Source organism: Nilaparvata lugens, chromosome 8 (genome assembly GCF_014356525.2).
Source record: "Nilaparvata lugens isolate BPH chromosome 8, ASM1435652v1, whole genome shotgun sequence".
Classification (NCBI taxonomy): Eukaryota; Metazoa; Arthropoda; class Insecta; order Hemiptera; family Delphacidae; genus Nilaparvata; species Nilaparvata lugens.
This window is the reverse complement of record NC_052511.1, coordinates 15,901,068-15,928,030: the sequence shown is the minus strand read 5'-3', so window position 1 is coordinate 15,928,030 and position 26,963 is coordinate 15,901,068. Positions and strand designations below refer to the sequence as shown.

At 31.6% G+C, this 26,963-nt stretch overlaps 2 protein-coding genes across 4 annotated transcripts; one reads left to right on the top strand and one right to left on the bottom strand.

The window, feature by feature from the left end:
• Positions 1–5,474: 5,474 nt before the first annotated feature.
• LOC111055933 lies at positions 5,475–11,519 on the top strand. 2 transcript variants are annotated; one of them, XM_022343241.2, is made up of 6 exons: positions 5,475–5,896; positions 7,361–7,486; positions 9,283–9,578; positions 9,820–9,958; positions 10,563–10,674; positions 11,255–11,517. In XM_022343241.2, the coding sequence occupies exons 1-6, from the start codon at positions 5,704–5,706 to the stop codon at positions 11,355–11,357; spliced, it is 969 nt and encodes a 322-aa protein (XP_022198933.2). In that variant the 5' UTR covers positions 5,475–5,703; the 3' UTR covers positions 11,358–11,517. The 2 variants fall into 2 exon arrangements, with proteins under 2 accessions (XP_022198933.2, XP_039290028.1); XM_039434094.1 differs by lacking the exon at positions 7,361–7,486 and having other exon boundaries at positions 5,503–5,896; positions 11,255–11,519.
• A 467-nt stretch (positions 11,520–11,986) lies between these two features.
• Positions 11,987–26,230, bottom strand: LOC111055718 (angiotensin-converting enzyme). 2 transcript variants are annotated; one of them, XM_039434092.1, is made up of 13 exons: positions 25,972–26,154; positions 24,327–24,429; positions 23,536–23,679; positions 22,451–22,642; positions 20,918–21,032; positions 19,866–20,018; positions 19,297–19,421; positions 18,878–18,976; positions 17,909–17,985; positions 17,124–17,284; positions 16,089–16,211; positions 15,113–15,297; positions 11,987–12,648 (listed from the first exon to the last, which is right to left on the bottom strand). In XM_039434092.1, the coding sequence occupies exons 1-13, from the start codon at positions 26,137–26,139 to the stop codon at positions 12,530–12,532; spliced, it is 1,764 nt and encodes a 587-aa protein (XP_039290026.1). In that variant the 5' UTR covers positions 26,140–26,154; the 3' UTR covers positions 11,987–12,529. The 2 variants fall into 2 exon arrangements, with proteins under 2 accessions (XP_039290026.1, XP_039290027.1); XM_039434093.1 differs by lacking the exon at positions 11,987–12,648 and adding an exon at positions 13,058–13,910 and having other exon boundaries at positions 25,972–26,230.
• Positions 26,231–26,963: the final 733 nt, after the last annotated feature.

Sequence of the window (26,963 nt, the reverse complement as noted above, 5' to 3'; positions counted from 1 at the left end):
ATGCTATTAAAAATGAAAGATAGGGAAAACACATTATTCTAGCGTGGTTATACTGTAGCTTACTATTTATTTCATTTTATATTTTTGAGCCATAGCATTGGCATTTAGCATAAATTTGGCTAATAGCTTAATATCTTTGTTGTGTTTTCTCTTGTAATATTGTACTGTTGTTTATGAGAAACAATAAATTCTATTCTATTCTATTTTAGAATTTGTTATGAGTAACTTATTTTTCCAGTGAATGAATAATCATCTGAAAATTATTAAAAATATAGCATATTTTTTAGTATCAATTTAATGTTATGTGAATCTTGACTCCATACAAGCTTTCTCTTTGGCTGGAATATGTTCTCACCAGTGAGAAAATCATGATATAATAAGCAAGAGAACTCCTTTTATCTTGAAATATACGCACAAATCTACACTGCTACACAGTTTAGTTACACAATTTGTGAAATGAAAACGTTTTATGAAAGGCTTGAGATAATTTCTATAGAAAAATAAATTGGGTAATGCTGTATAGATGAAATATTAAATCTAATCTCAATAAATTCATTTTCTTCAGGCTTACCAGTTGGCTGATTGGGTTCATACGAGGCATCATCAAACCACCAATGAGAGAACCGGGCTCAGGGTTTCCAGCAATGGTAGCGAGAAGTGCCGATAGAATGATGCTCAGGAGTGCGAATCTCATGTTACTGAAATAAAAAGATAGTTCACCTGAGAACAAGTCGATCAGTACTTCTGAAAGTCAACCAATAAATTATTCTAGATTAAGTTTGTAGAGTAAATGATGATATTGTGAAACTTTTCCATAGTTGAAGAGACTTTGAAGAGAAATTGTCAAAAAATTCACTTAATTTTAATACAAATTATAAAAACTATAATCAATATAGTTATATTTATATAACTTAAGTTATTTATTATTAATTTGTAGCACATGAGAGCTTGTTCCTGTGAAATTATAATTTTTATTACAATAAAGTGGATTTTTTGACAATTTCTCTAGTCTTTTCTCTAGAGAGTGCACTGCACTCTCAAGCAAAGTGTTTGGTTTAGAAAACACCTCTGTAGATTTTCAATTAACCTGTGAGACACCCAATTTAGCCAGCTCTTTCCTCCACAAACTCACACTCACTAGCCAGTATCAGTTTAATTTTAATTTCCAAGATAAAATCAGTAATCTTCAAACGCTCTTCGAAATGATCTTATCAATAACAGCTCTAATTATTATTGGTGTTTTTTTAAATACAAAAACACTTTATAATAACTCTATTGAATTTAGTACACTTGTTTGAAAATACTCTAATTATTAATATTTCAAGCCTGATCTCGTACTTGAGTGAAGGAAAAACACTGAATTACCTGTATACTTTCACAATATTATTCAGAGTTATTGTAAATAATATTTACAATATTATTATAATACTATTCAGTTGCCAAGTATATCTTTCAATACTTACGGTCTTTGTTAGAATCTTGATATATTCAGTTATTCAATAAAAGAACACTCAAACAATAGCCTATTTTTGGGTACTTACAACGACATTGTCTCTGTTGAAGATTGCTCTGTGCTTACAAAAAATTGCTTGGAGTAGATGGATGGTCTCTTCAATGACTGGAGGATGAATGAGATCGAATACCTCCGGAGCCTTGTATTTAAACGACGTTGAAACCTCAGAAAGTTCAAATTAATGAATTGAAAAAAGTTTCATCTCATTCAACATCTAATCATAGTGCACCTAAGAAGAAACAAATGATTATACTCACCGTACCGTACGGTTGTACCGTATATATAAACAACAACAACTTAATTTAATGGAATCTGATTGATTAAAATATTGTGGAGCAGGACTGTTGTTGCAGAAGCAATATTACTTTTCAAGACCAATCTTGTTCATTTGAGGAAGCATCCCATCGCTTTCAGATAATTATTTCGTATGTTAGTAGTTAATCAGTCGATCATCTTAGAATGTACGGTACGTAGCAGAAGAGCCTCCAATGTAGAGTTTTCAAGAGAAACCCTTTATGGTATGGTAAGGCCGAGATTCTCAAATTATACTCTCTAATTAAAGTTGAGAAAAACAACAATGTTTTTTTTGAGAAAGGTGAACCTCTTCACCATTTTTCCAACTGCTAATTGATTCCCAACTGCTGAAACCTTTATCAGGCTTCACCCTTGTGGTTTAAAAGACAGAATCGCACAGGGTATGTATGCACAGTTTATTGAAGAGTCGGAGATAAGTATTCCCTTGACTTTAGTTACGAAATTCGAGACCGAGTAGTTGAAGTCATTTCAAAGACTTTGGAAGAGAGAGAGGTAAGATAATTTTTTAATTATAAAATAACTTAATTCTATATTTTTTAAATTAGACTGGGATGCTATTGTATAGGCTACAAGACTATTCTAGAATGCCAAAATGCATTGGAATCATTTATTCTAGCATGTTAAAGATATTGTTGAAATATTAATTTATTGAAAAGCAGAAATTTCATACTTGAGATGTATTCAAATGTAAAGGAAACTTGAGAGCTACCTATCTCCTACCTACCTACCTACTTGAGAGCTAGTACCTATCTGCACATCATAACTCATCTGTTTTAAAATAATCTTTCTAGAAAGATATCAATAAAAATACATATTATAAGATGTGAAATTTACATACTCAAATGTATAGTTGTTGTAGCTTGTAGAGTACAATAACCGCAAGATAAAATATTGAAAGCTACAGTCAGACTTTGAGCTCTGATAAAATATAGAATGAAATTGAGATGATTCTCTGAAATTATCAAGTGAAAATTTTGGAATGTCCTGAAGTGGAAAATTATCATATCAACTGGTGATAAGTATTGCTACAAAAATTCTTCAATTCCATACAAAATAAAGTTTTATGATTTATTTATAGGATGTTGAAACTATTCATCGTGCTTTATGCTTTACTGGCATCATCCCTCGCCATGACTGGGAATCTCAACGAGGCATTCTTCAAACAGTTGCTATCTCGCTCGCACTCCAAGTCTCACCCTGAAACGGTGAGTGAGAAAAAATCATTCGTAGAATTCAACGCATCAGAATTTTCATTAAATTTTACTAAAGAACAGAACTTGATTCTACCAATTAGTTATTTAGCACACTTTGGAACTCAGGCCTCAATTATTTTTCTCATAGATCAATATGAGTTGAGTTTTTGTCATTCATATCAATTAATGTACGCATCGCCTAAATGTTTCATTCATCTTTGAGGAAAGTTTTATTTCAAAAATGTTAACTTCTCAAATCAATGACTATCAAAATAATAATTAATAAGAATTAGTAAGTGTTGTATTTTATCAAAGTTGATGTTTCTTTCCATGACGAAACACTACATAATAACTTTGTTGTAGTTTAGACACTGTCATACATTTGTAAATATTTTTAAAACACTTAAATACACCAATACCTCAATTCGCCAAGAAGAGTAAATGTTTTTCAAATATTTAAACATATAACACAGTGTCTAAACTACAACAAAGTTTATTATATCCGCTTCTACACAAAAGAAAAAAATAGAAATATCACAAAAATTAAAAATGATTTTTTCATAATATCCATTCACCTGTAGGCTTTTTCACTTTTTAATGCAATGTATTGAATTATTGCAGTCGCAATTGATGGTTTCAAACAATGTGGACTCCAGCTCCTCTTGTGAGATAGAACTGCATGTTGTAAGTATCTTCTTGTTCTATTCAACTTGTTTAAAGTTTTGATATTCATGATCATTTTGTGAATATTTCCATTCTAGTTATACACTAATCAATCTGAGTTATATGTAGCTTCTTTTCTCTGTTTGATTCAATCACACCATTATTGTAATCTATCACCACTTATTGAATAAATGAGGGATTCACTTTACTATTAACAATGATTTTTCACAATTATATTTCAAGTTTTTAACTCACCTATTATACTTTAATGTTGTTCAGATGATGCAGGAATCCAAGACATCATGTGAAACGAGAATGAATCAATTCGGCTACTAGATATTATTAATAATTATAAAATGAAACTACAATAATTCAATCTCTCATCTATTTCATCTAGTTACTAGTATCATTGAATCTTTAATGCTTTTTTCAATTTAATCGTATGTTTCAATAATCATTTATGCGCAGGATTTTAATAATGATGTAGTACGCAATTGTTTTCAATTTTTGAAAGAAGTACGAAAAACAATACCGTACGTGTTTTAATTTACAATTAAATGGAAATGATTAATTTTCAACTGCTGTTACTTTCAATTAGGGTTTAAAAATCATGCTACTATTATGCTTACTATTTTTCATTATATAAATCCCCTGGAATGTTTCATAATTTTAATTTTTATTTCAAAAATAAATTACCTGAAACTGCTGATAATGTAAAATTATTGTGATTACAAATACTAGATGTTTTGTAACACTGTAATTGCTGATATTGTATCCGAAAATTTGACTCAAACTAATTACCTGAGACTGTTATTAACTTATTGTTTGAATATTTGTAGACTGAAACCATCAAAGGACAATGCATCCAGCTGGGATCAACCAGGGATCGTGGCTGCATTGCTGGAATGTACTTTGAACCGTTCCATGAGCAGTGCCTGGGAAACTGAACGCCTTCAAGTAACATAAAAATTAACAACAATAAACACAACTACAGTTGAGCTAAAGTACAAGTTAATGTAATCGGTATAATTTCCAAAAAAATAAAACTTATGTCTCATGAATCATAATAGTTTCATTGAATTTATTATAAATGGTTTAATCTTTGAAAAATATATTATTATATATAGTATTGTGTGTTGATTCAATCAATGAAGTTTTATCTATTTTGTAGGTTTATTCTACATAAATTGTTTGCACTAAAGTAACTCAAATGACATTCTGAAACTATGAAAGCTATTCTTCTTTGATTTTTTCAAAGTACACACTCCATATATAGGTAGCTATTCGATGTTGTGAATTTTAAGTCTAAAGTAAATGTAATTGTAATAATGTCATTTTGCTTCATATACGCTTCAACGCTTATTATTGTGTCTTAAAAAATAACTATTATATCAGTCAACCCAACTGTATTCTATTCAATATATAATTGTTGTTTATTCCTTTCTCGTGTGCTTTATAAAATACTAACTTACTGTCAATAATGTATAATGTGTGCTTTAATGTCAATAATTAAAATCATAAAAACAAAATATTTATTTCACCTTGATTTCCTTAAAGTATGAAATGATGAACTGGAATTCTAGAAAGTTCTGGTGGATAAATAATCCGAAAACTCATTTTGGACGGATTTCAGATCCCCAACTTATTGCGCAGTTTGAAGGAGAAAACAGAAGGGAGGTGGAATGAAAATGAAGCACCTAAGCTTATCCCAGCCCTGAGGGATGAGACTCAATTGAATTCTCGCCACAATTCTTTCTCACAGTTGGCAATCTCATGCAAATTCAGTCTCTAAACAACGTTCAACGAAACCACGTAGTGAAGTGAACAAATAATTGTATTTGAGTACCGATCACAAAGCTTTATTTATATTGTTTTGATGCTCAAGATATAATAATACATAAAATTACTTGATTGTATGTTTTTCCAATCCAACTAAAAACTTAAACAATTTGTTGTGAATCAGTAATACAACAATTATTTGTTAATTTCACTCAGCAGTCACTTTATAAGCATCTTAGTATGAATGTTTTATCACTTGGATTTTTCTCATTATTCATGACATTGTTATTCGAGGTAACTGAATGCAAATCTGCTCAGAAAAATACGTCGGATGCTTTGAATGAGTTATTTGGATGTCTTGATAACAGTTTATCCAATAATTTTCATAATAAGTGTGACGAAAACATAGCATATGGAGTAAATGTAGCTATAGGTAAGTGTTTTTCTTGAAGATTTATTCCATGATATATTTATTTAATTGAAAACTCTGTTTAGAGCATTGGAATATTATTTTTTCAAGTATCCTAGTCATGATAACAGGAAGAAAATATAATTGATTTTGTTATTGTAAACGGTGGGGGGTGTTTCTTCTCTTCTATAATATTTGCTAAAGTGTACTGCTGTCACCTATTTTAGCAACTAGCAACTACGAGCCAGGAACTCCATTGAAAAAAATACTTTTAACATTCAACTTCAGGTTTATTGAGCTAATCAAAACTTCCTACTTAATAAAATCATGTTGTCACATCTCAAATTTTCGAATAATACAAAGTTATTCAGTAATTGATTCAGAAAAAAAGTATAATCAATTTCCAATCTACACATTTTGGGAACCTGCTAGCTTGCTGCATTTAATTCGGGCCTCGGTCATTCTATGTAACTAAATTTTGAGTTATATAAGAAAACAACAAAAGTTTGGCACTCCCATTTCAACAATATTCAAACTTTTGAGAACACATAATCCAAAACTCAATGAACTCAGACGTTATGAAACTTACTACACTACTTCAATTCACGCACACAATTAACCTCTTAATTTTACATATACTGATTCTATCTAATTCGAACTTTTACTAAATCAAAATTACTGATTACCGAAAAACGTTACAATTTGTCCCTCTGGATGGGTAACAGACCCATTCGGAGGACCGAGGCTCGCACACCGTTACATGATGTTTTTACGGTTACGTCTCAATACGATAACTGAGGCCTTTTCACTGAAAATTATTTCCCCTCCACGAGCGTTGAGCATAGCTTCCAGTGGAAAAGCCAAAGCTGCAAAAAGGTCAATGCTCGAACAATTCCCAAATACAGTAGCTATTTCGACAAGAAATTGAAGCTGCATTTGAAAAATGCACGAAAATTGCTTTAATTTCGACAACTAAGCAACAAGTTAGCAAATTCAATACACATGGTCAAATATTCTCACACTAAAATCTGAAAGTACGAATCAAAGTTCATTCCAGTTCAAAAACCTGAAAAATAAGAAACACAAAAAGAACAACTACAATATACCCACTCAATTTCATACCATCACATTATTATAACTTCTAAAATTCTTATGAATGGCCCAGTTTTCTCTATTTTTTATGACTTGACGACATGTAATTTTTGAAGAATCGCTATATTTTTAGACACCAGATTTCGTTTAAAAATATTTCAGTTTTATAGATTAGAAAATGTTAGTCCTCAAATTGAACCTGCTTCATTCAATTCCGTCAGTCAGTGATGTGAGTGATTGTTTTAGATTTGTTTTCCATTCAACTCTACTCAACACACAGCAGTCATTTTCTCTCAGATAAAAAAATAAAACGTTCTCAATACGACCAGAAATTTTATTCGATATGTTGATTATTGAAAACTTTGTATTATCAGTGTCTGTACTTTAATATTTCAGGTCAATTGAAGAGCATTTTGAATGTCTTAGAAACAGACAGCAGCCAATTCAAAAAGGTTCATGGAATACAAGAGTTAGCCGCAAGGGTCTTGGAGAAATTGAAAATAAAATGTGACTCTACTCTTTGTGAGTAGAAACTTCTTTAAATTAGCCAAATATTTTTTCTGGTGTGTAGAAAATATCCAAGAGCTGAAACTTGAGCATCAGTCCTTTTGAAGTTCTTTTCTTTTTTTCTATAATGATACTGTTTTCCCTAATAATTACATTGTAAAAGCATTTGTAAAACATGTTGTGAATAAAATTTCAGTTTTAGTTTTCAGTCAATATAAAAAAAATTTTTTTAGAGAATTGAATAAATATTATTAAATAATTAATCAAATTTCCACTATCCAGTTGACAAATTCATTATAAAAGTAAGAAGGTTATTTATGAATTAATAATAGTGTGATGTAACCTGTTTATAATTTATTATTACGGTAACGGATATCTGTGTGTTGAGATCCCCCTACGGATCTCTGGGGGGAACAATTTTGCGAGATGAAGAAAGTGTAGAGCACAGGAGAAAGTGAAGATCGGGATCTGGAATCGGAAATGGAAAAATTGTATCGCCAAAGATCTTGTACAGAAGGGACTAACAGACTAACATTAAACGAAGCCCATGACCGAGACTCCTGGAAGAGACTGACCCGAAACGCCGACCACATCTGAGTGGGGAAAGGCTGAGAAGAAGAAGAATTGTGTGTTTAGGCCTATATAAAGATAGAAGAACTATAAAAATCTGTGATAAGAAATTTTATTAAATTATAATGTAACGTCTTAATTTGATTTGACTTACTTTACTTTACTTTTTACTTTAGTTGGCTCTACAGTCCTGGGTGGACATTGGCCTCCTCAACACAATGCCTCCAATCGTCTCTTCTCTGTGATCTTTGCCGCCAGTTGTTGGATACGCCCAGCACACGCAGATCACCTATCACATCATTTATCCATCTCGTTCTCGGTCTTCCTCTCTTTCTCGTCCCCATCATTCGTCCATCCAGCAGTCTAAGTTGTGTCCTTTCCATATTCATTCTCACCACATGTCTAAGTCACTCCATCCTTCTTGCCTTAATAAATCTTACAATATTTCCTTCCCCTTTAGCCTCATCGATTTCGCTGTTATGTCTGGTTCTCCAAACCCCTCCATCACATAGGTTTCCCAGATCCTTCGATACATCTTTCTCTCGAATGACATCAGTGCTCTTACATCCCTGCTCAGCAGTGTCCATGTCTCTGCTCCATATGTCACAACCGGTCGGACTAACGTCTTGTACATTTTCACTTTAGTTGCTCTTGATACTATTCTACTCTTAAAAATCCTTTGATTTGCAAAATACGCTCGATTGCCCATCATAATTGGAAAACTAAATTAGGAAATTGAAGAAGTTTTAGGCAGTAGCCTGTTTTTTCTTTTCCGATTCTTGTATTTTTTGCTAACCTTATAAATAAATAAATAATAATTCTGCTACAAATTTCTTGGCTAGTCTTAATGTCGGCTGTCAGTGTAACTCCAAGATACTTAAACTCACTGACACCTTCAATGCTGCAGTCATCTGATAGAATCAAGTTGTCTACGTGCCTTCTTCTTTCATTTGCAGACATTCTCATATACTTAGTCTTTCCAATATTAATTTCCAGACCCAGCTCCCTTGCTTCCTCTTTCATTGTGCTGAATATCTCTTTCAACTTATCGCGATTCCTTGCTATCAGTACCACATCATCCGCATAGGTAAGTATTTGACTTGTTCTGTTAAGTATTGTGTTACGTGTACTTATCTTCTGAAGTATTTGATTTGACTTAGAATTATATACTACCTACTTATTGTACTACTCTGTCATAATTAACAACAAATAAAACTATTCTTTGCTAACGGCTTTTCCAGTTCACAGATCATTAACATCACCTATATGGGAGACTGATATGAATCCACAGATACTATTCACATCATCAAGAGACTTTGAGCTCTTCTATGAAAGAGAAGTCTCCAGGATTATATCGCTCAGTGAAGGCGAATTATTACTTAGTGGTCATCCAAATGAGATTGAGTCGAACAACTGCTTGATAGCTCTCAACAACAATTGTGCTATCAACCGAAAATGTCTAGAAGAAGAAACTGAGTCTGAAAATACTGGATACTCTTTGACTCATCAAATAATTTACTGGCAAAACTTCAGGCAGGTGAGGTTTCAAATGGATTTGCACTTCTAGTATAAATTTAGCTCTTTTAACTTATAGTTCATATACAAAATTATAATATTATTTATAATCTTATAATTAAAAAAAACGAAAAACAATCACATTCCTTCTTAATCTACATCTTGAGAAATCCACAACAATAAAATTAATTAAAAATGTTCTACATTGTATTAAAATTGGTGCATTTCAACTGTCACACAATCTTTTATTTGTTCACTTGCAGATGGAATGTTCAAAGGAATATGATGGACTTATCAAGAATATCATAAAAGAGAAATGCCGTAGAGTTTATGCTCAGCAAGTTTATATTACAAGACGCTACAATCTTGACTCAAATACTTTCGATTTGTTCACTGAACAAGGTAATTATCACTAACAAATTATTACAGTTCTTATTAATATTTCAGCCAGTTCTAATTAATAGGATTTATTTTTAATTTCATTGTCATAGTGTGTCATCCATTTCATAAGGAACAATTTGTGTTTTAAATTTCTCTCTAGCTCTACAATATTTAGCATGTATGATATTGTCAATACATCCAATAAAAACAAGTACTGTAATCCAAATTAAAATCCTGGTGATCTATAATTTTTTTATTTAAATAATTGATAAAAGTATATTTGTGTGGATTAAAAAATGAATTTGTGAAATAAATTAGACTACCGTATTTATAGATTTGAAATTATTTCAAATATTTTAGACTATTATATTATATTTAGACAGATAAACCATTTTAGACTATTATATTTTCTCAACATGTTGTAGTAACTATTGATTAGGCTATCGATTTCAATTCTCCCCCAAAAAATATAGGCTACCATTAATATCAATAATTAATGCAGCCCATTGTATCAGGGTCTTTACATTGTTTAAATTCATTGGTCAAGTGCTAGAGTGAACTTAAATGTCCAGACTCAATCACCAAATAAAAAAACTGATTCTATTCCATTTTATTCTGCTTTCAGTGGCAGTTTGCGGTATGGAAGGCTTTGAAGAATTTTTGAATGAGGAAAATAGAAAAATAATAATCAATAATCAGATGACCTGCGGTTGCTACAAATTTATAGGAGATTCGAGGTGAGTATGTATATGAGTTATTATTGTTGTAAAAATCCTTTTAAATCCATAGAAATAAAACAAAACTATATGAGTAGGATGAGTAGATAAATTAAAAAAAAATAATTCAGTAAATATTTTTGTGTAATATGCTACGGTACTTAATTAATGAACTATCCATTAATAGATATTAAACGTTCAACAGATATTCGCCACCACTGAATCAGTATAAGCGAATTACAATAAATTATTAAGAAACTTAGGCCCAGTTGCACAAAAGCCGGTTAAACTTTAACCGTGATTAATTTCACGAGAATCAATCAGAGAAGGCTTTTTGAAAAGACGGCTTCTCTGATTGGTTCTCGTGGAATTAATCACAGTTGAAATGTAACTGGCTTTTGTGCGACCGGCACATAATATTGCAAATACAGTAAAAATGTATATTTATAAACATTAAATTATTTAACATATTCAGATGAATTAGAAAGCTCTTCCTTATGTTCCGACTTCAAATTAATAATATATAGAATTTTACAAAAAAAACCTGAATCAATATTGGTTTTTCTAATTTTCGCCTTGACATTTTTGTGATTGTTTTCAGTAATGCTAAGGAGCTTCAGTCATCCTGTAGGTATGACGCTCATCTTACGTCAGTTGCCGCTTTAGCTTTGACAGTTCACTTGAAGTATGAAATTATATTCTAATACGAGGATATATTCATTTCACGGCCAGACTACCTTCAAATATCTCTATTACGGTACTAAATATCACTATCCATAGATCACACAATAGTTGATGGATGTTCATAAATTCTTGTTGAGACGAGTATAAGGAGAAGCTATTAAATAAAGTGCATTCAAAAATCAAAAGATGTTACTTTTTTGTTTCAAAACATGCTAATTTTATGCTAATGATGCCCTCATGAGTGGATCTACTACCAATATACGCATACCAATTCGCAAAGCTTTAGACAACTAAGCTAAATCGGAGAGAGTCTTACATATACTTATAAAGAGGAATACCTAATAATTACTATTAAACAAAAATCCAAATTAAATTCTCTAAATGACCCCGGAGACTTCTGCTACGTTAGTGCAAATATTGACAACAGTGCAAACAGCTAGATGGAAAAATAGATATACAGCATTTAATTTTGATTTTCGTTTAATAATAATTACTCATCCATTAGCATTTGAATAAATGCAATATCTCAATAATTTTCATTTGTAAAGAGAGGTTACCTATTAATAAAAAATATTGTAAATTAAAATAATTTTTAATAAAAAGTAGCCTAATTATTGCAACAAAAATATGAAATTGTTGGTATTCTATTTAATCTATAGATACTTATTGTACAGGATCACCATACAGGTCGAATTCTTGGATATAATATTCAGAAGAGATCTTCAACTCACATCAATATATTTCTGATTAAAATAAAAAACATAAAGCCACATAAACGGTATGATAAGCAAATATTTTTTTCGGCCGAATAATAAAACTTAAATATGGATTCATCAAGTATCCTGGAAGTGACTGCAATATTCAAAGCGTTTCTAACTTCATTTGAAAATGTTCATTTTCAAATTAATTCATTTTTCATTTTCGTAATAATTATTCTTTATACAAATATATGATACAATAATCAACCAAAGTATTGATGATGATCTCAGTAGTGATCAACGGTATTGCTTTCTCAATGAAGAATTTATATGATAACTCATATTTTCAATGAAGAGTACAAATTACTTTCATTAATTTATGTAATAGTCACTACTCACTCATGCGGTGTGACAAAATCACTTAGTATTTCAAATCTTGCCTTGCATTTATGCAGTAGAAAGGTGTCTGGCCTTTCTTCAATGACAAAATTCTTCTAATGAATACTAGTGGACCAATAACGCTGCAATGGTTTTTTCACCCACTTGGGCAGACCTAGATAAGGCGACCAGCTACCTGCTGCTTCATTCAGCCACATAAACTTTTCTTTTATACCTGCAAGTCAATTTAGAAATAGTAGTAGCTAGAATATATTTGGAAAAAAGAATATCATAATATTAAAACAAAAAATTGGTAACATGTCACTTCATAAAAGGTTTTTAATCAGAAGGACTGGTTTCATAGAAGGTAACAACAGTGGTATTCGATGTTTCTAATATTGTGAATGCTGAAGGATTTTTATTGGCATTCTACTTTTGAAAATCAAAATTAATGAAATTAGAATTCAACATTTTTTTGTTCATCCAGTGTTGCTCAAAAATATAACAATTGTATTACCTTTAGTAAGATAGAATAAAGATAGACCAAAGAGCCAATGCACATTCTCATGTATTTTTTCTCAATTTCAGAATTTTTAAACATTGACTTAAGGCTGATTGGTACACCTTTTTATTTTTATTTAAATTGATTACAGATGAGGTAACTCTAGATAATTATAAACTCTCCTTATCTCTAGTTTTATTCATTAAAATTAGTCAACTATTCTACGTCCATTTTTTTATTCGAAAAAGTGCATTAAATAGAAACACTGAAAAGATTTTAACTTTTGATTAAATTTCATATTCAAAATAATAAAAGTAGCTCACTTCTATCAATAACATGAATCTTACTTTGATATTTTTCATTTGTTGGTCTAAATGACATAATTATTTTCCTAATCAATATGAAAAAATATTACTCATTTCATTTTTATCCAAATATTCTGTCATTACATGAATTATTTTACCTATAAGGGTATTATTATTTTTGTTAGAAGAGCACACAATGCCGTTTACTGATTGATTCTGATTCTTTTTTGTTTACAGTAAGAGACATTTTCCTCTTAAAAGGGCATTGGAAACTATATCATTCACTATCCATCTTGCTAATTATCTAGCTCGTATTATACTTTTGTGATTCTATATTGATCCCTTTAAGGTACCACAAATAAGGCATTTGGTTACATCTACTGTGTTTATGATTTATATATTCTTAGAACACTTTACGTTCTACAAGGATTTCAGATTTATCAATTCATGTACGGTACTATAAATCTTCATTTATCACAGTCATAATAAGTAGTTTCACATTCATTTTCAACACGTACATCTAGTTAACAAAATAGATTTAAAGCTTGATTCGTTGTCACTTAGCTCTGATGCCGGGAATTTTTCAAATCAGTTGCAGTAACATAGGAGAGAAAATACTTATGAGAAAATAAGTGACCAAATGGAGGCGATGAGTGGGTGCGTTGCCACGTGACCAGTGCTCAAACAGTGCTGCCAACAAAATAAAAATGTGCAAATCAATGATTGAACACACAAAAGACAAACAATGTGATCTCATCAAGTGAGAAATATAGGCTGATAAACATTCAACATTCAGCTATTGTAAAATAGAACTAGAGAGCAATCCATTTAAAACTGTCGGAATTTGTTAAATGTTAAGCATTTATGTTATTTATAAGTTATGCTGACAGTTCCTAGTGAATCTCAATACAGCAGATCACAATAATTATGACTGGCTCATCAATGATAAATGATTAATCTGTCAAACTGGATTACCTAGATTTTGACAACTAGATCCAGATGATAAACTGTACTACAAAGAGAATAGAATAAGGAATATGATAAATTGCATCTTGTCTGACTCAAGATTTAATAATCTAATTAGGAATACTAAATAAAAGGTTTTGAAAATAATGATTTCCAATGTGCATAATTTTCCTAATGTAAATGCGCTTTACAATATATTATTGTATTTTTTCTATAGTAGGCTAGAATCTTTCCATGATTTTTTTTCTTTAGTAGAATCTTTCAACTGTTGATAAATAAAGATGGGAATGTTTAATATGGAGAGTATATTTAATATGCTGTACTATTTTAGCCAAAGAAATTCTACAGCTGAAGTTCATGTATGTGATCACTGCACGATACAATATGTTCAAAACAATAATTTCAAATGTTTGGAAGATATCAGTAATTGATCAATAAGATCAATCTCATTAAGAGATAATTATTATCTCTGGAGAATTATCAATCATTGAACACTGATATCAGAAATGTAGAATTGTTCCATAATTACCATATAAAAACACAATAAGTGAAAACATTCTAGTGAAAAAGTTGTCAAAACCTTGCATTTTTATCCCATTATCAATCATGATAACTATTAATTTAATCTGTAATGTCGAGGTTGAGAGACAGGACTTAAAAGTTCTAAGTACGCCAAATAAACAATATTCCAAATTCATTATTTTTCAATGGAATAACGACATTGTTTGTTTATGAATTTCAAGGCCTTACTTTATAACAATTTTATTAAAAAGAAATTTTCTTCTAATAGAACTCATAGAATTTATGATGAAGCCATTATTTTGAAAACTCAGTCGAGTTTAATACTCTCCACTCATAACAAATTTTTTCCTCATGCACAAGCTTGTAATAAATGTTGTATGAAAAATTATTATAATTAGATTTACCTGTATCTTCCTGAGAACTGGACCATCCAACTATTCTCTCATCACGATTCTGGACTCTGAGCCAGAGCAAAAGCGGACTGAAGTACTCGAGCATGGGACGAGCATCCAATCTACTCGCTCTACCTCTGGTTGCGATTTTCACCACTTCTGTCCACTTGCGAGAGGAGCCGATTGACATTGTTTCACTGGTAAAGAAAAACGAAATAAAATAAATTAAAATCAATTTATAGAAAAATAAGATTGGGTGATTTATTGAATTATAAAAAGTGGTAACAAGAGAAATAATATTGAGTGATTCATGGAATTATTTATAGAAATTGGTAGAATAAGATTACGGTAAGTGATTTATGGAATTATAGAAATTGAAATTGAGTAATTTATGAAATTATGATAAGTGAAGTTTGCACATCTTTGTGATATACTTACCCTAGATGTAGAATCTACAGTTCAATTCAACGCTTTATTTCTGGAGCAATACATTGGAACATTTTACACTTAACATCAATTTGAAGTTATACAGTGAATTCATTACGTACAATAGTATAGAACATATTTTTATAGAGCTTATTATTATTAAACAAAAATCCAAAGTTAATATATATATATATAACGATTCATTTAATATGTTCAATACGAAGTTATTATGAGAGTAATTAATAAAGTGTTATAATTATTAATGAGCCCATGAGTTTATTTATTATTAAAAAACGAAGGATACAACAGAATGACTTAACCACCCTGAAGACTTCTGCTGTTTACAGCATTTACCTTTGGATTTTCGTTTAATAATACCTAATAATTATTTATCAATTAGCATTTGAATAAATGCAATTTTTCAACACTTCCATATACAATTCTTAAATTGAGTAAGTAGTTAATTTGTGTGTCGTTTTTCCAAGATGACGGTTACAGGAAATTTTCAACGTTAGTACTTGTAAGCTTATAATAATTTTTGAAAATGTTAAAATTCTCTCACCTTATTAAACGACCGGCTTCTCTTGATCTGTAGATATCGCACGTATGTAAGGTACCGATATGTCCAGCAGCTTGACATAGGGCTTCGTGAATTTGGAACTGTAGAACTAGTGAGACAAAGTACCTGGAAAACCAACATTTATTTCTGTTTTAAACACTAATTTTATATTGAATACTGTTATAATTTATAAGTATTAGAATAATAAATATGAATATGGTATGATATAGAATTTGTCATTGAGGTGATACATATTCTATTGGCTCTTCTTAAGAGGACATGTAGAACTCTATAACAGAATACAAGAACATGAATTCAACAGCAAATTTAAATTATTAACCTCTTTGACGTTGCAGGTTGCAAAAAGGAATGCATCAATGTGATCCTTGATAAGGAGCTTTATCAACCTTCACCACGGGCTCTAATTAAAGCACATATATTACGAACACCAAGTTCATTCTTAAAAACTGATAACTCTGACGACAGGCAACATTTCCTTAGGATTTTTTAATTTACTGTTGAAACTCACGCCGTAAAATCTACATTAATCTGAAATAGAATTTCAATAAGTATTTTGTCATGGAAAACAAATTCGACTCAAAAATCATTCCTCATAAACATTTCATTGCTAGACAATGCGAAACACCGATTTTAAAACAAGTGTCACACATTCATGAGTGAGAATTTCACTTCTCCACTTCTTCCACTTATTGGCTATTCATTAGAATTTCAACCAATGTAAGAAGTATGGTTCTATTCTAGAGAGCAATTGTTGCATTGTAACTAATGCTACTTGCTGATCTCATATACGGCTAAAAATATGGTTCTACTCTAGAAGTCTTTTATTATAAATATAAATAAAAATTTCAGTACCCTTTTTGAAATATTTTATCACAACATGTTTCGTACATTGAAGCCATTTTCAAATCTTTTATTATATTTGACCAAATGATACTTGATAAAATCAAAATATAAGGCTAAAAAATGGATCTACTCAGGAGATCCATCATTGGATTCATTCAAATGCTATTTGCTGACCTCATATAAGGCTGGTCAGCTACAATGTGATATTTGGCCGCCGGGTCGAAGTCACTCTCGCCTCTTGACACCGGAGGAATGACCCCCTGATGGTGGAGGCGCAACTCCCACCATCTAGCATTGATGCCCTCCACACCCTCCGAAAATATACTCCAGCGCCACTGAAACATTTAATGATTTCATCTAATGAAACAGCCCAACTTCATTCAATAATTCACAATGAAGCATATAACAAAGATTGGCATTGATTGGAATAAAGCAAAGATTGTAAAGAGTAAAACAGTTTCCCTCCCGAATTGGGGTAAAAATATTGTTGTCCAATAGAAGATTCTTTCGTTTCAATTTATTTCAGAAATTCTCGGATTTATCTGAAAATGCCACCACAAAGACTGTTTCCAGTGTAACTGTAACTTCGAACATAGTGAAGGAGTCGAGGTTTTCAATATCTGGTCTGATTAGACCATCAGGAAAATTCTGAATACATGGAATATGAATTCTTATGTCCAAGTTCTGTTGACTTTAAGTTTCTCCAACCAGAAAATATTCAGAAACAATAACGAATAACTCATCTGTTAAATGTATGTTTTATGTTTGATTCAACACGGCTACTAATTAGATATTCTCTAAAAATATGTTTTTAATTTTCTATGGATATTTCTACTATAAAATAAGAATTATTGAACGTCTTAAATATTTTAGTGTCAACTAAAGTAGATGGTGCCGAAAAACGTGCGATCAGATAGACGATCAAAGATAGTACTATAAGTTGTAAGAGATTTTCTCACCTGATCAACCAGATATGCAAATGGCAGATATGCCACTTTGTCAAGAGCCATCTCTAGTAGAAAATTAATATTTGTTTCTGAAACAGGAATATTAATATGCTATTAAAACAGTGATAGTGTGGATGGTAGTTCAGGATAAAGGTTAAAACTTAATATTATATAGATTAATACCGTAATGATCTCTGGCTGGTAATAAGAGAAGGAGTGAAGTTCTGACCTCACTTATAAGTCTGAACATGACTTCAATATTCAAAGCATGTTTTTTAGGGTGATGCCCACATAAGCTCTTGTGCGTAGGTAATGCGTGAGAGGGATGATGATGAGAGATGACAACTACTTTTTGGGTGGACGGGACTGACGGCTTATCGTCTCCTCCGAAATACGGGGTGGCCGTATCTATGTGATTGTGCTGTGGTCAAAAACTTTTGCCCCGGTCGAGATTCGAACTCGGGTTCTCTTGATTATTAGACCGGCGCGTTATCACCTACACTCCAACGAGCCACCCAAATGAGATTTTATTTCTATTTTGAAAAATTAATCAGAATAAAATTCAAAGTAAACTTGAAGAGAAATAAACGAGAGCTAATTCATACATTAATTAAAACATTTATACGAAGTGTTAAGTATGACAATATTAAGAAAAAGTAGTAAATTAATATGCCCACATCAATATACTGTACTATATGCCATGAAATATGAAAATAATATACCTGAAGTTAAATAAAACATAAACAATATAAATAGAATAGAACAGAATAGAATAGCTGCCTTTATTTTTACCTAGAAGGGCGGAGTTAGGGCGCAGCCGGCCCTCTCTTACACTCAACCCTCCAAATAGGTATAATGGAAGATAAAATTAGAACAATAAAATGTCCAAATTAATCAATTAGTTTTGTTGAATGAATTTGATTAATATCCTTTGTTTTTTAAATGATCCTCATTACTTGAAATTTTAATATGGCTACTTACCATAGTCATCGGTTATATTGTTTAGTAGTCCAATTCGATGCATATGCCTTGGAGTTGTCACTGATAATAGTATTGCATCACTTACTGCTTCATGAAACGCTTGAAAGGAGATAAAAAAATTGGTTAATTAAAAACTCATATTTCACTGGACAGATTCATCTCCTGAATTAATTTTAGAATAATCAAATTAACACAGTATTATTATTATTATTATTAAACTGGTTTAAGAATAAATTATAACGGTTTTTATCATCCTAAAAGGTTCTCCAATCTCATGTGTTTACTCAACTGAATAGATTTTTATCTATTATTAAGCCATGCTATTATTGAACTGCAATAAGGAGTGAATTTTTTATGTTCCTATCTCATACTTTATTCATCTCATACAGGAAATAAATCAGAAATAAGTGGCATCTTACCTGGATTAGCACCATCCCTGAACAGTATAGGGTTCTCTGCATATTGCAGATAATATTGAATGTGAGTCATTTCATGATGGGTAGTTAATAGTTGTTCCATTGTCACTTCTGTGCATTGTTTGATCCTGTAAATTATAAATAACCAAAATTATAAAAAACACATTCAATTACATAAATTACATTCTATTATCAATAACGTTTAACGAGAAAAAGGTGTACGTGTAATTCGTTTAATGGATGGAAAATCAAATCAAATTTATTAACTTACAAAATATGTTTAAAATTATATACAGATTACAAATGTAATATTTTAGAATGAGAAATATAATTTTTCAACATAATATATACTACTTCGGCGCCACCACCAAAACCATACTTTATTTAAATCAAGTATAATACTACTAACTAGGTAATGCAGATAATATTGAAAATCAGTCAAAATTTCATGATGTTTAGTTGACAATATTACTATCCCATTAATACTTCTGTGCATTGTTTAATCCTGAAAGTTTTCATGAATAATACTTCATGAGTAAGTTATGTAAAAATTGAATGTAAATAATTTGCACCTGTAGTCCTTCCGATTACAGAAATCCCAGGCGGAAGCCTTGCACGCTGCAACTCTGTCGGTGGGTCGCTCCAACATCGATTTATGCCAAAACTCAACCGGCATTGGTTTCAGTCCCATCGAAGTGAAAAATTCTTCTGCCGTTTGAAACATCCTATAAATTCAATACAAATATTATTATAAAATACAATAATTGTCCTACTTGAGAAGTTGTTATATAGTGTTTGCGAAATTCTAGAAAAAGTAGTACACAGAAGCAGATAAGGAATATATTATTTTCATCTTGTTTCCACTATTATTATTACTATTAAATTTTGTAAAACTTTAAAGTGAAAAAACACTCACATTCTCTGATGTGGCGACGTCCGTTTCGTGCTGGTATCGCACATTTTCAAGTCAAACAGAAACTGAGTTTCCACACTCAAAGAATGTGAGTGTTTTTTCACTTTAAAGTTTTACAAAATTTAATAGTAATATTATTTTCACTGAAAAGTTAGAGCTGCTTTAAGGAAACTTATTGTAGAAGATCTTCATTTCTTCAAGGTCTAAGATTTCATTCTACACTATTATCTGAACTTAGATATCAGTAAGTAATTTTATTACAGAATGGCAATGCAACTTTCTATATTGTTATTAGGTTTGATATACTATAGGATTTGAGTAAGATGAGGAGTGGCCGTAGTCGAGTGGATTAGATACTGGCTTTATTATAATATAGAGGCCCGGGTTCGAATCCCAGCCCGAGCAAAATATTTTTGTCAGGCCACTCCCGTGCTTCGTATGGTCACGTTGAGCCGTCAATGAATCATTTGATTAATTTTGTTTGCCAGATTCAGTATGTTGATGCTTTAGTGTTCTACCTACAAACATGTTTCATCTGTCAAACTCGGATGGACACGTTAAGCCGTCGGTCTCGGCTGCCTATAAAGCAGTCGTTAGGTCATGTCAGATGCCCTGGAATTGATCAATTGCGACCTGAAAACTCTGACACAAGACCTGAGTCAGCCAGGTCACTCGATATTATTATAGAGTAAAATATTGTGAATTACTAACCTAAGAGGTGTATAGCCTTGTCTCAACATTTCTGGTGTGACGTCTGCTCTTCGCTTTCCAGGATAAGGAAGTACAATATCGAAAATATTTTTCCAACTCTGACCCCACATATTACCTGTCGACAAAAATAAAGTTGAAAACACTGATGTGCCCTATTACATTACAGGTCACATATTATTTTTTGTAAGAGTATAAAATATCCTGTATTTTCATTGGTGAAAAAACGAAACATTATTCAATCACTATCGCAAAAAGAAAATGAAATAGAATTTTGATACTTGGAACCTATCTTATTAGAAACTTATACTGTATAACTTATGTTAAAATGTTTATTGTAAAATAAAATGCAAATGAGCGTGAGCCCATCTCGAGGTACTAGACCTGTATGAGATGGTAATAATAATGAAATTTGTAATTATGAAATAATTTAAAATTTGAATGAATTTAAAATTTGAAATAATGTAATTAATAATGAAATTTGTGTTTAGCAGAAAATTATCACTGATGCCGACAATTTACTTATCAAGTAATGAATATATTGATAATCGACTATAGTCCAGGCAATGAATGCTCAAAAGAGGATATAGAGGGAAAAGTTGGGAAGACAATTTTTGACTCCGCAGTTCTATTTAGAGTAGTAAGGAGGTAAACATACCTCCTTACCACCTTTGCTAAGGGGGTGGAGGAGGTTTAAAGGTACCATTTTTTGGTTTCTCGCATAAAACTCAAAAACTAGGCTATGTATCTTAAGGACTTGACTGTCATATAACAAATTGAAGCTTACATAATTTCCCACAATATTCATCCCACAGCTTTTTTATATTTCCTCTAGTTTTCGAGATATCCGCTCTTGAAGGTGTGAAATTTTTGAAAAATCACGTTTGCTACCAATTTTTATCTATTTTTGCTCTTATAAGTTTTCAAAAATCGATGGGAGAAATCCATGCTGATTATGAGCTTATAGAGCATTAAATTCTCTTCAATTTGAAGTATAATTTAACACTTTTCGGAATTTCCCTAAACCTTTTTCAGCAGCTTTAGTGTTGAGTGTGAAATATCCATTTTTGCAACAATAGACCAATTGACAAATGATTTTAGAGGGAATGTATTATAATATTTATATTCTCGATTCCCATTAAAATGTTCCATTAGGTTATAGTAAAATGTTCCATTAGGTTATAGTAAAATGTTCACAAATTCTGTGAACAGTAAATCGGTTGAGTGAATCATGCTATAACACCATCTATCAAAATAGCCTACTACTAGACAATTTTTTGACTTCTATCACTATCGTCGGTAATCTGACTACATTTTTCTCCACAGATTTTTAAGAAAGACTATTTATATCTGGATAGTTCAAATTAGAACTTTCTATTTATATTAAAACGTTCTTTTTGTTAGTTCATTCATTCAATAATTCAATAGAATAGCAGCTCATCGTTGAAGATTATATACAGGCTATAACATTGCTATAATTTGATAAAATAGCTGAGAGTTGAGAATCGAATACACATTCTTTCAAGTAAGTCTCACCAAGAATGTGGGCAGGAATTGGTCCATCAGGCCTGACTCGCCTGGGTCCATAATAGTCGGCCAGCTTCCTCCTGACGTAGGCATGCAGTTGTCTGTACAGCGGAGACAGGGAGGACCAAATCTCTGTTATCTGCTGACCGAATCCCTCGTCTTCGTACTGAGACTTCTGTTGGTCGCCTGCATCTCTGAACCCTAGAAAACAACAACGATCAAGTTTAGTAGAAAACTAAGTTTCAAACCAAGAATTTTAATAGAAAACTAAGCTTGGAATTGCAAAGTTGTACAGAAAATGCATAATATCTTGTTTCTATTTCATTTTTTAACATTTCTCAGTTCCTTAGTTCTATATCAGTCAATCTCTGATAACAGTGTTCAATTTATCAAGATATTGATTTGTTTTTCAATCCAAGGTATTTATATTAGACCTTGTTAAACCTGGTAAACTAGATTCAATAACATTACAGTTGTGTTATGTGTAATTTTATGGCATTTTTCATGGATTCAATAATATTTTTCTCTTGTACTCGCTTTAAATGAAGACAGATTTTCTCAGTAGGTTTTTTGTTCCCTTCCGAAAAATTCAACAAAGACAGTTTAAATATAAAAGATTTTATTGTTTCTTATTTACTTTTTAATTCAGAGCCACGGTACCTCCAAAAATGCATATTAGAAAGAAACAGTAAGGATCATTCTTAAAACCTTGAATGATGTACGGTACCTAGTTTGAGGGAACCTGGTAACGATAAAAACCATACTGAAATAAAATTGTTTTAATTATATTGTAACTTTTAGTGCCTATTCTTATAAGGGATTCCAATTTGGTTTTTATTTCTGAATTCTAATTATATTAAATAAAAAGACTAGAAAATTGTCAAAACCACAGATTTTCCATATTAAATCTGTGGTTTTAACAATTTTCTAGTCTTTTTATTTAATATGAATAATTACCAAAATTTCAACTTCACAAATACACAGAAAGTCAGATTATATTCCTGTTTTCTGATAACATTAAGGTGGTTTATTCCGTACGGTAGCTTTTCTATATGCAATTGGAAGAAAATTAATATGAATTTAAATTCACTTACCGTTCAGTTTGGCGGCCTCATTGATAAGTTCGACATATCTAATATATTTGTTTCTTATTGGTGGTCCAACAGCATCCCTCCAAGCTCTCCAGACATGCAGCTGTTCTTCAAAATCCCTTGAATGGGCCAGTGTATGCGTGAGCTCTGCAAATTTAGAGAATTGAGAACAATCAAATCAATTTTTTTCCATTGATATAAATCGAATACAGTAGTACCGTGTGTTGCTGAATACAGTTGGTCATCAAATATTGTTGAGTAAAAATTTCATTGAGATGATTATTAAATAATTCTAATATTTTATAATTAGGGGTTTGAAAATAAGCATCCGTTATACTTTTAGGCAGCTAAGAATAAATTGAGTAAAATTTGCTAATGTTTTAATCGATTTGGAACCAACCAACTGTCATCATCGTGAGGCGAAGGTGTATACGTAGAAACTTTAGGTAACTATAGGTCAAAGTTAGTAGACAGTTTGTCTACCACATAAACATATATTTTAATAATATTAATATAAATTATAAGTAAAAAATGATTATACCAACAACATAATAATATTTCCATGCGGTGTCTATTTGATTGAACTTTTTTTATTTAGATAGGTGCCGCCGTACATGGAAAACATTTGATCTTTATGCTATTGATAAGAGTAGAGATGTTTGAAGAAGAACTGAACGTAAAAATCAAGTTGAGAGTTATCAAGGGTACATGATGTTCTCATTGAAATAATATTTTTAAATGAGTAACTGTAGCTATTATTAAAATTGTACAAGAATTGAAAAAATTAAGCACACCTGGTTCTAGCCGAGAATCACAATAAACTGGAGCCAGATCTGATTGAGGACATACCCTGGCTGACGTATAGATATCCTTCATCTCCTGGATTAGTTGTTGCAGCTGGAAAAACACATATTTCAACACAATTGAGTTTGAGAAGACTATTGGCACCAATAAACATCAACTTACTTTTTGATTATTGTCTCTTTGTAGTAAATTTCCACTTAGATATTGATATAAAGCAAACAATTAAATTGAAACTATTAAGTTATCCACATATTAATAAGTTAAATATCACATTTGAAAAATCATTATATTTTTTCATGGTAGGTGAGTAGGCCTAATTATACCACAGTAGGCCTATATAATTATGAGTAAGTAGTTGAATGAATAACCATATAAGACAGGTGTGTCACCTTAGTGTATTTGGCATTATCAGACAGCGCACCCTTCCTCCGGGTGGTGAGCAGCCTGAGTTGACGACATGCTCTTGTACTGCAGTTTCCAAAGAATCAACAACCATCACTTACTTATGCTTTCATTTCAATATCCTGTTGTTATATCCCAATCATTCTATAATCTGCTCTACTAACAAATAAATAAAAAATCTGGAGAGGTACACTCACACAACTTTCCTTGCTCATTGAACTCTAAGCCTCATTCTTGAACGAGAATAATTTAGGGGAATAACATAATGACGATTGGCGGCAACATATTTGAAACTACAATCATACTACTGTATATGTGTATATATAATTGTTTTCAGATTACTTTTTCCTTTGTGTAAATTGTGAAATTCGATGATTTTTTAAAAGTCGTCAAAACAGCTATTCTACAGATGTAATATCTCGACTATGTGTTCTTTTTATAAACTGCTCTACCTACCTACTTCATGCACGAGAAGGACTTAACAAAGTCCATTTCTCAAGGATGGGGTGGACCCTATTAGTTTCCCAGGAAAAAGACTCATGCCAGTTGATAGAGCTGATGAATGACTATACAGGATATGAATTTGAAATAAATCGGTCAAGTCATTTTTGAGAAAATCATGAAAAACATGGTTTCTTAGTAATCATTCGCCATTTTTCTCAAGAATATTACGGAGCTCCTGCAATTTTCCCAGAAATGAGACTCATGTCAGTTGATAGGGCTTATAAATAGCTATCCATGGTATAAATTTGAAGAAAATCGTTAGAGCTGTTTTCGAGAAAACCGTGAAAAACATGGTTTTTTAGTAATTATCCGCCATTTTTTCCGCAATCATGAATTGAATTTATTGAATTTCTTATTGTCGGGTCCTCATGGTATAAAAGGACCTTAAGTTTAAAATTTCAAGTCAATCGGTTAATTAGGAATGGAGTTATCGTGTTCACAGACATACACACACACACAGACCAACACCCAAAGATAATGTTTTTGGACTCAGGGGACCTTGAAACGTATAGAAAACTTGAAATTGGGGTACATTTTTTTTTTGAAAGCAATACTTTCCTTACCTATGGTAGTAGTAGGGCAAGGAAAGTAAAAAGGTGGAATAGTGTAAATTTGAAATAAAAAAAATACCTCAGTGTTTCTCTTTCTTCATTCATTTGATTATCCTGTGGTTATTTTTAAATCATTTTATAATCTGTCCCATTACTAACAAATAAATAAAAATATCACCTCAGTGTATTTGGCATCGGAGAGCGGACCCCTCCCGCGGGTGGTGAGCAGCCTAAGCTGTCGCCTGGCAACGGGGTCGGGCAGCCGAGTCCACGAGAAGCTGGTCGCTTTCTTCCACGACACGCGGTCGAATTTCGACTGCAGGTTCATTGCTTCCACCTGCAACATCCAAAATTATTTTGGAGCCAAAAACATTTATTTTAGACCATGGAATATCCCAAATTATATTGTAGCCAAATACAAAGACCATGGAGCGACTATTACCTATTATTTATGGGTCAAGGATTATCCCAAATGAAATTATATCCACATGCGACTATTTATAGATCATGGATTATTTTTTGTGTAGTTGAGGAGTTAATATTGTGGTAATTATTGATATTAAATAAAAAGACTAAGAAACTGTCAAAAACACAGATTTTATTAAAAGTAGAAAGACCGGTTTCGGTTGTTACAGAATTGTCAATCTCTGATAAACATATCAGAACAAAAACATGTTATCTAATGACATAGATAAACTTATTTATCAGAGATTGACAATGGGGTAACAACCGAAACCGGTCCTTGAACTATGCGCAGTAATGCGTAGCATGACCCTTTCTTCAATTGGCGGAGCTCCCTGTTTCTGGTCGGTTTATTGGAATGAATGCTCCAACAAAGAGAAATTATTTATTATTGATATAATTTCCATTTTCATCGTTTTTCCTAGCGGCCAGATTTTAATTTTCTTCTAAAACTGTTATAGTGGAACTGGCTCATTATTATTTTATGAAGAACTTTCACATTTTCTCATGCGAATATAGAATGAAATCTCTAGTATCTAGCTGGAACGTTACTAGTATTTCAATCTAAAACTATGATCCACAATAAAGAAGATTTGAATGAGAAATATTCATTAACTTTAAAATGATCGAATTAATAAATTGGAAATAAAAATCAATTGATTGAAGAAATTCATTAGGCCTACAGTACGTATTGTTAGCCAAAACTAC